The sequence below is a fragment of the Epinephelus lanceolatus genome, chromosome 17 (genome assembly GCF_041903045.1).
Source record: "Epinephelus lanceolatus isolate andai-2023 chromosome 17, ASM4190304v1, whole genome shotgun sequence".
Taxonomy (NCBI): Eukaryota; Metazoa; Chordata; class Actinopteri; order Perciformes; family Serranidae; genus Epinephelus; species Epinephelus lanceolatus.
The window spans coordinates 26708128-26721210 of NC_135750.1; the positions used below are offsets into that span (position 1 = coordinate 26708128).

Genomic DNA, 13083 nt, shown 5'->3' on the forward strand with positions numbered 1-13083 from the left:
GGGGTCTCTGCTGTGGCTTTCCCGGTGCTGACTCTGTGTGGAGAGGGTTCAGGGATCAGAGTGGACAGGGCCGGAGCAGACCTCGAGGTCACCGGCTGCCTTTCTGCTGAGCAGGCTATTGTCCAGCAGCTGCATGGCCGCACCACTCCTGGTCTATTCAGAGTCTATTCAGCAGCTTCAGCTAAGTGCAACAGAAGACCCTGGTCTATTGTCTGACGCCAAGTCCTGTTTGAGCTGCACCAGAGCACTCACTTCATCTCCCAGTGAGTTCAGAGAAACAGTTAAGTCTCTTTGAATGGAGGCGGATTTACACAAGTAAAAAGACACGTTAAACACATTCAGGCCGACTCCATCTCACAAACAGAGAGCTGCTTGACCTCTGTGACCTCTGCAGAGTGTCAAACCACACTGTATGACCTCTGTTTGCTTGCCTCGACACACCACTCAAGCATGCATTTAGGTGCAAACAGAAAACAGTGCAACGGACAAAAAAAAAAAAAAAAAAAAGAAAACCCTCCGCTAGAATCATAACAAACAACCTATTAGTGTCAACACCTATTTTGTATCTCTGCAAAATTGTCATATTTGCTTGCTTTATTTGCACTTCTCTTCTGTTGCGAGTGAGAAATAAGAAGCAGTAAAAACATTATAATGCAAAAATGGGTAACAAGGGACCAGTGGTTTGCTAGCAAGTTAGCTATTCCCAAAGTATTGGGTATGTGTATGATCATGCACACAAAATGGCCATATCACACTCAGTAAAAAAGCCATCTGGAGGCATCAGCACTTCTATGAGCAGAATTAAGTCAGAGTGCAATGACTTTCTCATTTAAAGTGCCTCCAAAGAGCCCCATTATTACCTTCCCAGAATGCAAATGTGCTTTGGGCCAATTAGAGGTTGAGCCAATACCAATGTAAGCCCATAAAAATCCGCCCTTCCATAATCATTCAGCAATATGACTCATGGGTAAGATTGGAACACCGGCCTGTAAATGTGTCATGATTATGACTCCACGCTTAAAATGAATGGAGGAGCTGTGTATTTCATTCCCACGGTGCTGGAGCATAGCCACGCATATGTTAGTGTCACTGCTTCTAATGAAATAAATAGACTTGTGATAGTACTTATTAGGCCTCCGTAAGTGGCAGGTAAAGACAAGGGCCCTGTGGTGGATCAAAGGTAGTTAAATGTCTCTTTTTGGATCTCGCCCTATCAAGAGGTATTTAGAGGGAGAGGGGGTTGCTTTTTTTGTTTGTGGAGACAGACGCCCTCATCCAGGATCTCTCTGTGTAATTACACGCCACAGAAGACCTTCATTCCTCTCCTCTTCACAGAGAGAGATGAAAGACAAGAGAGACAGAGGCATGTAATCGCTCCTCTGGCTGAAAGAGGGGGAGAGGAGGTGAGGGACACAGAGAATAGAAGGACAAAAGGATGGTGAGTGGTGGTGGGGTTTTAATAAACCTCCTCTGTCTCTTGTTTACAGAGACTCTCCCACCTCTCCTGATTTCTTTCTCTCTCTCTTTTACACACACACACGCACACACACACAGACTATCTTTGACTGAGACTTTCATTATTCTCAGAGTTGCCCGTTCGTCGCCTCAGGACAGATGTGTAAATTGTTGTGCTAATGTAAGGCCCACTGCTGAGAGCTTTAGAAGGAAGGAGATTTACACACTCCACGCCACTGTATAACTGTCACTCACAAACTCACACTCACAAGAGCATAAAGAGGGACGCTGTAAGCGACAGCATCTCAGAACACACACTCACCAGACCATGCGCACATATGCAGGCACAAGCGCACACACACTCTGGTAGTGACAGAGGCGTGGGTGGACTCTGACATACACATGTAAATGTTCTATTTCATTCCACCATTCATAGTCTCCGAGCCCAAACCAGGCAAAAAAAAAAAAGACTCCCTCACCTCATCGCAAGGGCTTTAGAGTGTCAGAGAACTTACATCTGTTGCTGTTCGACTGTGAAGTATTTTCCATTACAGGCATTTTTTACTGTAAAGGGCACAGATAAGGTCCCTAGTGATGATCTCCTTGTGTCACTGCACGTAAGGTGGTAATCTTTGTGTTATTTCTAATACTTTAGTAACACCTGTTGTCTGGAAACAGGTGAGATCTTAAATAAAAAGATAGATAATGATATGGGACAAAAGTCATAAGGCAGAAATTAAACCTTCTTAATTACCTTGACGACTGAGCCATAGCCCACCAGGAGTGTTACTATGATTATCAATTAGCTGATCAACAGAAAATTAAGCAACAACAATTTTGATAACTGATTAATCATTTCAAGGATCCTTTTGGGAAACAGACTTATTTGTTTCTTTTCAAGATAAGAACATTGATACCAAATATCAAGCCACAGCCAGCAGATTACTTCACTTAGCTTAGGACAAAGACAGGAAAAAGGGGGTAGCAGCTAGCCTGGCTCTGTCCAAATGTAACACAATCCATCTACCAGCAACTCCAAATCTGTCATTCATTAAATCCATAGAAAAATCTGAACATAAAAATGATTTGGTTTTGGGCTGTTGGTTGAAAAAAAAACCAAGCAATTTAAAGACAACATCTTGAGCGCTGGGAAATTGTAATGAGCATTTTTCACTATCTTTTGACATTTAAAGCTGTAGTTGGGAACTTCTATAAAAAATAACTTTTTGTCATGTTTGCTAAAACTGTCACGAAATTCACACAGCACTAAATGAGACAGATAATCTGTGGAAGAAAAGACACATTCCTCTGCCTACTCTATTGCCATGTGTTGCTTCTAATGGCTTTACCGCAGGGGAACGAAAAACAACCAATCAGAGCCGAGGAGTCTCTAACGCAGCTGTCAATCATTTCAATTACAGCTTGTTACTGCTGTCAAACTACGCAGCCCTGATCAAATATGAATCAAGATTCAGTTACCACTCTGCCTATTTCGCTCCTCACATTTTTAGAAACATATTTAAGAGCATTGTTTATTGTAAAATGAGGAAGTTGGTCCAGCTGGTGTGCGGTGCTTGGTACTTTGGTCGACCGTTTCCAACCACTGGATCGCAAACTTTCTCATTTTAAAGCTGAACAGTGCACTAAATTATGTTTCCGGAAACATTTAAGGTGAGAAATAGGATGTGCAGTAGCAGAATCTTGATTCACTTTTAATTGGCGCTGCCTAGTTTGGCAGTTTGACCACAGTTCATGAGACTGTAACTATATTAGAGACCCCTCGCCTCTGATTGGTTAATTCCAGCACACCACAGTAGATTCTAGCAAATGCCATTAGAGGCAGCAGGAAGAGGAGAGACATCACATTCATATCTACCTCATGTGCTTCTTTCCAAATTTAGTAACAGTTTCAGTAAATTTGACACAAATTTATTTTCATTAAAGTAACCAGCTGTAGCTCTAATAGACTACAATAAAAATAACAATAACAATCAAGAGATTAAGTGACGATTAAAATAATCATTATTTACTACATTTGTATTGTTTTGAACTTTTTTTCGTGTGTTCTTGCTCCTGGTCACATCTCTGCCAAGGCTGCATGACACTAGGTGACTGACTACTCCTGTGTCTGTCTGTCTGATGGCGCCGAGGCCTCTGAGGGATTCCAAACAACCCATCTGCCCAGGAATCTGCCAGCCCGTCTGTCTGTCTGTCTAGCTGGCTGGCTCTCCACAGGTATGTCTGTCTGTCCCTGTGTGATCCATGTTTCTTTTAGCCGTAGAGGAGGAGGGCAGGAGCTGGCTGCAGCGTGAAGGTTGAAGCTATAGACAGAGAGAGACACCGCTCAGTGTTTAATGACCCACTATAACTATACCTATTCATCTCCCCCGGCAGAGCTGTGAAATGCCACGGAAATGGTCCTCTGCTGAAGATATTGCATCATGCTAAATCACAACCCCTCAGCCGGCACTAGTATGATTACACCAAACATGTTTCAACTGCTGCTTTTCATGTATAAAAATCGTCCTTTGTCACAAAACGTCTTGAGGAATGCTGCAATATGAACAGACCTGGGAGCAGCTGAACATGCTGACGTCAGACAGCGCTAAAACAAAAAAGTGGCAGCCGCTGCAGCGCTTCCACATAAACTAATCAAGCAGAAACTTCAAGCTCACATACATCCCCCAATCGATAAACATCTATATGGCTTTCCTTTGCTTGTGAGGTGCTTTCTCTACCTGCTGTACCTACACACACAACACACACAAACACACGCGCACCAGCTCTTGTTGCAGAGAGGATTGGAGGCAAGTTTAGCTGAGCAACAGCGGAGTCAGAGCAGAGACACCCAGAGTTAATGAACCCTCACCAGTCAGCATGGCTGTCCATCTGCTTTCATAATCCCCATAAACAGCAGGCCACAGGCGGTGCCCAACCAGCTACACACACACAAACAGCATATCGTCATCCTAAATATCCTATGTGAAGAATGAGGGCTGCACATGTGCATTATGTGTGTGTGTGCAGGATTGGGGGCTGCAGCAGGAAGAAGGTGGGGGGCTGATGTGTCCATTATAATGCCTCTGTGCCTTAGCTCGGCTCACCAGCTAATCTGAGCGGAGTGGCGGGAAGAGGTGAGCGTGAGGTCGACTGTTGAGCCCATCTGGTCAGCAGCAGGTAAGAGGCTTGAAACACACACCCGCTGACACACTTGATGCGTGTGTGAGCTCATACACTTAAATCTAACCTTAATTACATGCAGGTACATCTGCCACATTAGACCAGACCTCGACTTCACACATGGCGCTCATTTAAAACGATTCCTAACTCTTCAGCGGCCGACGCCTGGTGGCATTTTGTTGCATACTTCGCGTACACCTGGCTCAGTGGATGAACCAGGAGGATAAACCAGGTTTCCTCCTGCGCAATCAGAGCGCCTGCCAGAGCGAGAGAGATGGGTGTGTGTGTGCGCGAGCTGTGTGCTGATTGAGACTGCGAGTGTGACCCCATTGTGACCCATGCAGAAAAGGGAGTATTACCTAAGTAATACGGCTGGCTTCCCATCAGCGTGCGCTCACAGCACATACACACACACAGCAAACACACAAACATGAGCCAAGAGGAGCCTGTCAGCCCTTGATTAAGACCTGCATCCAAGGCGAGGAGAGAATCTTTACTGTGTGTTTGGAGGCTCCCAGTCAAATCCTTTGGAGGAGAAGTAAGAATTAAGTCCTGGAGTTGAAGACGGGTGGAGGAATTAAAGAGTGGATGAGGGCAGATCTCATTCTTTCACTCCTCTCTTTGCTATGGTTGAGATCCAAGTGTGTCTGAGCAGAAGCAGGGATTATTGCCCCTACTGTGCGTGTCTGTATGTGTCTGCATATGTTCTGGGGATGAAGCTAGATGCTGCACAGCAGGCCTTTTCCTTTCGCACGATCTTTAAAGCTCAAAATTAAGAGTGGAGGGGAAAAAGAGAGGAAAGGAAAGGTCTGGCTGTGACCTTGTTGACCTCTGATTAAGTGGACAATCACCGCTCCATTACTGACGAGGGCACCAAGCTTGAGAGACAAAACATGGTGCTTTAACTCCACGACAGCCTCTAAATTAAATAACACAGCAGCACACTGCTGACGCGCAGCCAATCACGCAACCCCACCCACCACCCTACACACACTCACAAATAACAAATACACTCATTAAGCATCATTCGCCTTGATTTAAAACCCGAGGGAGGAAAAAAAAAAAAGTTGTTTGAAAGTCCTGCTGTTGCCTAGCTGCCTGCCATGCAGACAGAAGGAGGCAGGATCATTTCCGTTCCCTCTCGCAGCCGGAGATATGCACACGTACGCTCAATACGCCGTCTCTCCCGGGAGGTCTGTGTGTCATTCCCCTACTTTAGACACACCAGCTGCTCGGTGTGTGCTCTGCAGTGTTAAGAGCCCCTTCCCACCTCACACAAGCCCCCAGTGGCACCCACATCAAACTTACACACAGGCATGACAAAGCTCCCCCTCGCTCCCCTCCTTTACCTACCCACGACAACCCAAACACCCCCCACATTCATAAGTACCCTGAGGGCAGATGGGACCCTAATAAGCGTTACACTCAGAGAAATGGGATTCTTCACACTGCCTTCTAAAGAGCAATTCCCAAACTCTGCCAGAGAGCTGGCTGGAAAAAAAAATGATGGAGTGAGAGAGATATGGATGACAGAGGTTGGTATATGCGAGACTATAAAGCTATAAATACACCTGATGAGACTATCAAGAGATTGAAGGAAGGGGAAATGGGGACAAGTGAAGGCAATTTATTAATGTGGATATGGGGGAATGTAGCTTTTTATGCCACATTTATAAAAAGGAAGTCAGAATAACACTAACTGCCATTGCTTTCCCTAATGCAGCTCATTTTAACACACATTCAGATGAATTTTCCTCCAGTTAGCCGAGCCCACATGACAGTCGGATACACACAGACACAAACACAAGCATTAACAGATTGGCTGTGGTCTAAGCTCTGAGTGGACTTGGCTCAACTGCCTTTTGAAGACAAAAAAGCCTTTGCTAAGAAGATGAGGGAGAATCTACATGGTCTGAAAAACCTCCCTTTTTTAGACGAGGACACACGCAGAGTGCTGGACCACAGCACAGCCAATCAAGTGCTGACACTGCCTCTGATCTATGGACCTCAGCACAACCACTTTTACCAAGTGTGTGTGCGTGTGTTTATGTGTGTGTATATGTGTCTATCTAAGGGTAAGGGGGTTGTTCAGGATCTGGCGAGACCCCCTGTTGTGAATCCTGATCCTATTGGTCACGATGCCCAGAGTGCTGCTGAGATCTTAAATGAAAATTCCTGCACTCACTCTCTCACTCCTCCCAAGTGACCCAGCGGGTCTTCCACCATTATACATATAAATGCTACCTCTTAATCAGAGGATGTGGCTCCACTTTGCATATGTGGGTGTGTGTGTGTGTGGGTGCGTGTGGGTGGGTGCTGCACTTTTGATGTCAGATGTCACTGAGCACGTCTTAGCACATCAATCATAATGAGAATGAAGACATTTCTAAGCTGAAACAAGCAGGTGTGATCTTAACCCGTGCGTGCGTGGTTATGCAACAGTAACACACACATCTAAAGAAGCATGAACACACACTTGTGCGAGTGTAGCTCCTGTTGAAGTTGTGAATGAGTGTGTGTGTTCTGTTGCTGCCCCCCTTTACCCCACACAAAGGGGCAAAAAAACTCTGTGGAGTCTCCTATTCATCTAAAGCACAATGGAACCCCACAGAGGTTTTCTTCCTGTTTCCCTGTCTGCCCCACCCATCTCCCCCCACAGGGCAGGATGGAGGGGCAGGGGGTACCCTGTTCTGCCGGCCCGGCAGCAACTCAGCTCCCATCTGCTACCAAAACTCCCTCCACCCCCAGCCCATCCATCTATCCATCCATCCATCCCCCTCTCAACCCAGCCTCAACTTTTTTTTACTACACTTGCTTACTATCTGAAGGCCTGTGCCAAAATCTTTGTGTTTTATGTAGAAAATATCACCTTCCAAAGTCACTGACAAAATAAAATACATTTTGTAATTACTATTAAAATAAGCAAGTTCGACCTTGGGATAAACAGCTCGGTCAAAAGCTGTTTTAAATTTCAAACATCAATGGCTTTAAATGTTTGGATTAAATTGAAACATTCCTGCATTTTATGACTGTTTTATATGAAGGCGCACAGGTAGGAGAGACCATCTGGTGTGAGATAAACAAGACATTTTTAACCAGAATCCAAGGAGGCATTACATGAAATATTTAAACCGCTTCACTTGATGATAATTTTGTACACTTTTTAAATAACACACAGGTTGAATTAGTTGGCAGCCTCAGCTGTATTGATTAAATCATTATTACCCCGGATTCTAAATACGTCGCAAAGATATTGTCTTTGCAGAAGAAAAAATAATGGCCTGTGCTTAAAACCATATTTATCTCAAGTCTGCCAATCTCTGCTCGAAACTTTCCTCTGCTGCTCGTTCCTCTTTCCATTCTTTATAGTCAGCTCCTTCTTCCATTTACCTCGCTATTTTGCCTCCTACAGAGCCCTTGCTGTTTGCTGCAGATTTATGGTCCGGTCTAACATGCACAGTATTGGCAAAGCATTAAACATGTCTACTCTTAATACTGTGAGCTCTCTCCATCGATAAGAGCCTTAATAAAAACATCCCCCAAGTGGATTTGTGTGTCTCTTTTTCACTTTCCACCCTCCGCCTCCCTCCTTGACAATCTCCTTCTCTCTTAACCACTGTTTCTTCTGCTGCTTTGCTAGCTTTAACCTGGTCCTACTGCACATCACTTGCCTTCCTCTCATTCTTTTCCACCTATTTCTCCCCACACACACGCCGCCTCATTCTCTGGCCTGTGCCAGAGGTTTAATGACGCTTGAATGCCACTGCTATGGAGTTTTCTTCTTCGCTCTTTTCTCATAAAGGATATTTAAAAGCCATGCCCTGAGATCAATCTATCTCAATGTGTCTCTCACAGATTCATTTCTCTTCCATCTCCTCTTTCTGTTTTTTCCTCTTCACTTTCAGATGGATAGCATTACCCTGCGTAACCCCTCTCCTTGTTTGGTTCATACACTTCCTCTGCAACAGCTCCTGGCTGCAATTGGCACGCTTGCTCGAACTGCCACTCTTTTATCTAGTCTATAAATGCCTATTGGTACCCTAAAATCCTTCACTACCCCCTGCAGCCATCCGGGTCAGTTATGCCAAAGAGAGCAGAGCAGCTGTTCCCCTCCCATTTCTTTCTCCTTTGCTGTCTCTGATGTCAAGAATTTGAGCATCATAAGCACATTTTAAATATTAACAAAGACCACTTTGCACGTATGAATAATACAGCAGAGAGGGCAGTGGCTGGCCAGCGATCCCATCCCCTGCCGCCTGACGGCCATAAAACTAATGCACTGCTCCGGGACAGAATGTGGCCCGGTCTGGTCTGCCAGCAGGACTTGCCTGAGGAACAAGTCTGGCCCGTGGCCTGGCCCAAAGAGAGCTGTCGGTCTGTTTATTTATCACGGAGCCCAACCACCTGTCCAAATCTCTGCAGATGCAACAGCCTGGCAGCACTTTTGTTATGACTACATGTTTCAGAGACACTTTAATCTAATCTGACATCTCAATCTGTTGAGCGTCTTTGAAGCCAAATCTACTTTGGTGTTTGTCTGAGGTTAGCTTTGTTGTCACATTCCTTTCTTTTCATGCATCTAAAATCTCGTACTTCAGCTGTCAGAAAATTACAGAATTCTCCCAACCAAACTGCAGAGCAGGGCAACAAATATTCCAGCAGCCTTGTTATTAGCTCACATGTAATATTAAAGAGTCTTCTTGCTGCCGATGCACTGTTATTCAGGAGCAAGAGGATTCCCACACTTAACACAAATGAGACAGCACATCCTAGAGGAGTGTCACTATTCATCCAACCTCTATGGGAGTGTCTGACATGCTACGCTGCCTAACTCTGAACACCCGACCGCCTCTTCGCTACCCTCGCTCTCCTTCTGTCTTGACCTCCCAGTCTGGACGCTGGTCTCCTGCCCCTTCACCTCCTCAGGGCTCACTGGGAACCTGGTCATCTTCATTTAGTCCTGATCTGTCACAACACCCTTCCCGTATGCTGGTTTTCTAATTCTGATGAAGTCATTAATAATGACAGACAGAGAGAGAGAGAGGCAGCGGACAGCAGGGTAGTTACTCCAGACAAGTGTTCCTGGCAGTCGGGGTAATTAATGTGTATGTCAACACAGAAAGAGGAGCACCATAGCAGAAATGTGAGCTCAGCACATCCACAATGCAGGCAGAGACCGAGATAGGAGGGATCTGAGGGGAGGCGGCAGAGGAAAGGTATACACACAATGGGAGAGAAGATAAATGCAATCTGTCTGTCCCATCATGCATTCCCTAAATATATCTCTGCTATCCTCTCTCCCAGACAGAAACTTTATTGGGGCACACTGAGCCATTGTCCCCTGTTGTCCCCCTCCTCCCAGGCTCGGCCCCCCTAACAGGACCTCACCGCAATCCTCAACTGTTTATATCAACGTTTCTCATTTCTCATGCAAGGATTTCAGAACGGTCCACAATTTTAATAAACTTAAGCTGCTTTTCTGCTCCGCCTGTTCAGGGAATAATACACACACGAGGACCTTGGGAGGTACAGCGGCGGCGGGGGGGTTCTTATTGGCATTCAAAGAAATGGCCACAGACCTGGACAGACAGTCAGTGTGTCTTCCCAAAAGATTACTGCTGCCATTAGGTAAAAAATGGACTTCCTCACCAGAGAGTCAGGTTGATTTCTTGGAGTGGTCTTTTAGCAAAGCTTGTGTAGATTCTGCACTCATTGTTGTCCGCATTGTTCTTTTTTTTTCCTACTGTAAACCGAGCTTAATCCACAATTCACTAAACCCCTCAGATTTCTGCCTTGTATTTCAATCTTATCTGGCAGAGGGAGGGAAAAGTCTAGGCTCGCCTACCACTAGGCCACACTGGGTTAAACCATTCACATAACACTGGAGATGGGCAGTGTCACCTTGGTGCCCAGGTCCTGTCCCACCAGCTCACCAACAGTGGCCTGCCCCATGTGTACCAAGTGATTTCATCTCCTTAAGAGCCGCTGCAGTCTTTTAACTCTGCGCAGTCTGGTGATTGAAGCCTGCTCTCCCCTGATCAAAGACTGCTCAGTTCAGACTGAAATACCACGTCTAATAAAAAAATGATTGAAAAGGTATCAATGGTTTATGAACAACTGGGTGTATTGAGCATTTCAGACACAGCTTAAGCTTAAACAAGTGTCACTAAATTTAGATCTGGCAATGAAGAAATAAATAAATAAAAGCATCTCTTCTCCTGAAGCACTTCAAGTGCGACGTCTTACTTTTCACAAGGCTTTTCTTTTTCTTTTTGGAGAGGCCAAGAAGGCATGGAGCAAAACCTTAATTACTCCCTGCGCACCGGGGGAGTTTGATTTTTCCGCTCCAAGTAGAAAAGAGAGCTCTGAGCTCGGGTCTGCTGTAAAGCTGAAGACTTGGCTGTGGGTAAAAGAAAAAGTGCTTGTCAGCAGGCGACCCCAGACCCCTGCACTGTGATGGGTGTACTCCAGACTCCAAAGCATATACTTTAAATTCCCATGGTACAAAAGTAAGGGCGTGAATGTAACTTTGAGACAGCAAAAAGTAGAAATACAGTCTCGTTGTTTAACTTGAGGTGCTCAAAATATATAAAACAAGCTCTCAGTGTGCGTCTTTGCGCACGTGTGTTTGTCAATTTTGCGCCGTGTCACATGCGCACAGTATTGCATAATTATTACAAATTAATTTCCAAACTTACCAGTGCCAGACACGACATATCCCCCGACTAGGAGAAGAAGAACCAGAGGACCGAGACCTTGGCCACGCTGCATCCGAGCAGAGAGCATCTTTTCCGGCTACGCCGTTGCGAAACGTCCCGTGTTTCCCCCCACACAGCGTAACCTGCGGAGCTTCTGACACACCAAAGTGGCTCTCGTTCAACAAAGTCTTTCCTGCTGACGGATTTATCAGGACTGAGTGAAATACCAACGAGTCCAGTAATTGATGTTGGCTGCCGTTGTTTTGGTAAATAGTTCACTCTCGACTGTTGACGCAAACAGACTGCAACGCTCAAAACACATCCATCACCCAGCAGCTTGGAAATGTCTGAGAGAGATTGAAAGGGTGTAATTTCCGCCCGTAATCAAAGTTTGAAGAGGTCCGTGGATATCACACCCTGTGTATATAGGGAAACAATCTGCCGCTGCTACTCCTGGTGGATATCATTTCCAGCTGCACTTGTACCCTGCTTGACTGGGAGCCATCAGCGCAGAGGTGCCACAAAAGTCACCAAAAAGTTTGACGCATTGCTGCTCTGAACGGACGGATGAAATGAGACGCGAGAGAGAGTCCGATTCCCGGCAAAGGAGAAACTTGCCACCATACAAAAAAGAAGTACCACGGGGAAAATGCTGCCGGATAGCCGCGTTCACTGCAGACCGGACGAGACCCGAGTCTGTTCTGGTCTGTGGGGGCCCCTGGGTGTCTCGTCTCGTCCCCGGCCGCAAGGTGTAAACAAGAACACGGGGGATCAACGCGGAGCACAATGCCAGCCTCCGGACTACCAGTCCCCGCCTGGCCAATCATATACCATCCTCCTCCTCCTCTCAGAGTGAAGGCTGAACAAGTGAAGGTAAACTAGTGGCAAGCGAGGAGGAAATAGATGGGAGGGGAGAAAAAGAAAACCCGGACCCTAGAGCGCACAGCACCGCTCCGGATTCAGCACAAAGGTCTCTCTGCAGATTAATGAAGCTGTGACTCACTTTTATTACTATCTATCTATCTATCTATCTATCTATCTATCTATCTATCTATCTATCTCCTGCTTATTTCCATGTCTAGTAACTTTAAATTCAATAACATGGACAATCCCCTTGCTGCCTCCGCCTAATATGAATAGTCTGTGAGCAGCTATCTTGAGTCTATAAAAGAAGTCCAGCAGCACTAGTCTTGCTTTTATGAGAGCATATTACTTCCTGTCAATCCATCCCTCCCGCATCCCTGGGTCATACTTTTCTCCCGGTGGCCACAAGAGAGCACCCTTTCATAAATGAGCCTATCTCCAATGAGGGCGACACCTGACTGGATCCACAGCAGCACTCTTCATTATAAAAGTCGTTTATTCCCCCTGTATGACTGGATGGTGCTGATAATGGGGTCTGATTGGTTAGTGGACACCACAGGGGGGCCTGACGGAGAGGTGAGCAATTGATTTGGCATAGCTTTAATGTTTAATGTTTCAAAGCAGTGGTTGGTGATTAAATTCAGCTTCCCATCGTCATTTACAAAGGTGGTGTTTTATTTTTAATATTGGCAAAGTCTTTTTGGTTGTGTTTTTTTCAGAGATCACCTGCCATTTGTAAAGGTGCCATCCTGTCTGAGTTGTTGAAGTTTTCTTTCTATTTTTTATCCCCCACTGAGCCGCAGCTACTTTCACCGCTCATGCTAACTGCTAATTTCCTCTTCAATTTATTCCATCAAATCACTGTTATTGATGCTGCTGGAAGCTG

At 45.6% G+C, this 13083-nt stretch overlaps 1 protein-coding gene across 2 annotated transcripts in view; it reads right to left on the minus strand.

Moving 5' to 3' along the window:
• Positions 1-12628, minus strand: part of unc5b (unc-5 netrin receptor B) — a 62027-nt gene extending 49399 nt beyond the window's left edge. The window contains exon 1 of one of the 2 annotated variants that reach the window (XM_033613682.2): positions 11334-12628. In XM_033613682.2, the coding sequence (XP_033469573.1) occupies positions 11334-11421 (88 nt within the window). In that variant the 5' untranslated portion in view covers positions 11422-12628. The remainder of the gene's footprint in view (positions 1-11333) is intronic. The other variant, XM_033613683.2, reaches the window with a different exon arrangement.
• Between the last annotated feature and the right edge of the window lie 455 nt (positions 12629-13083).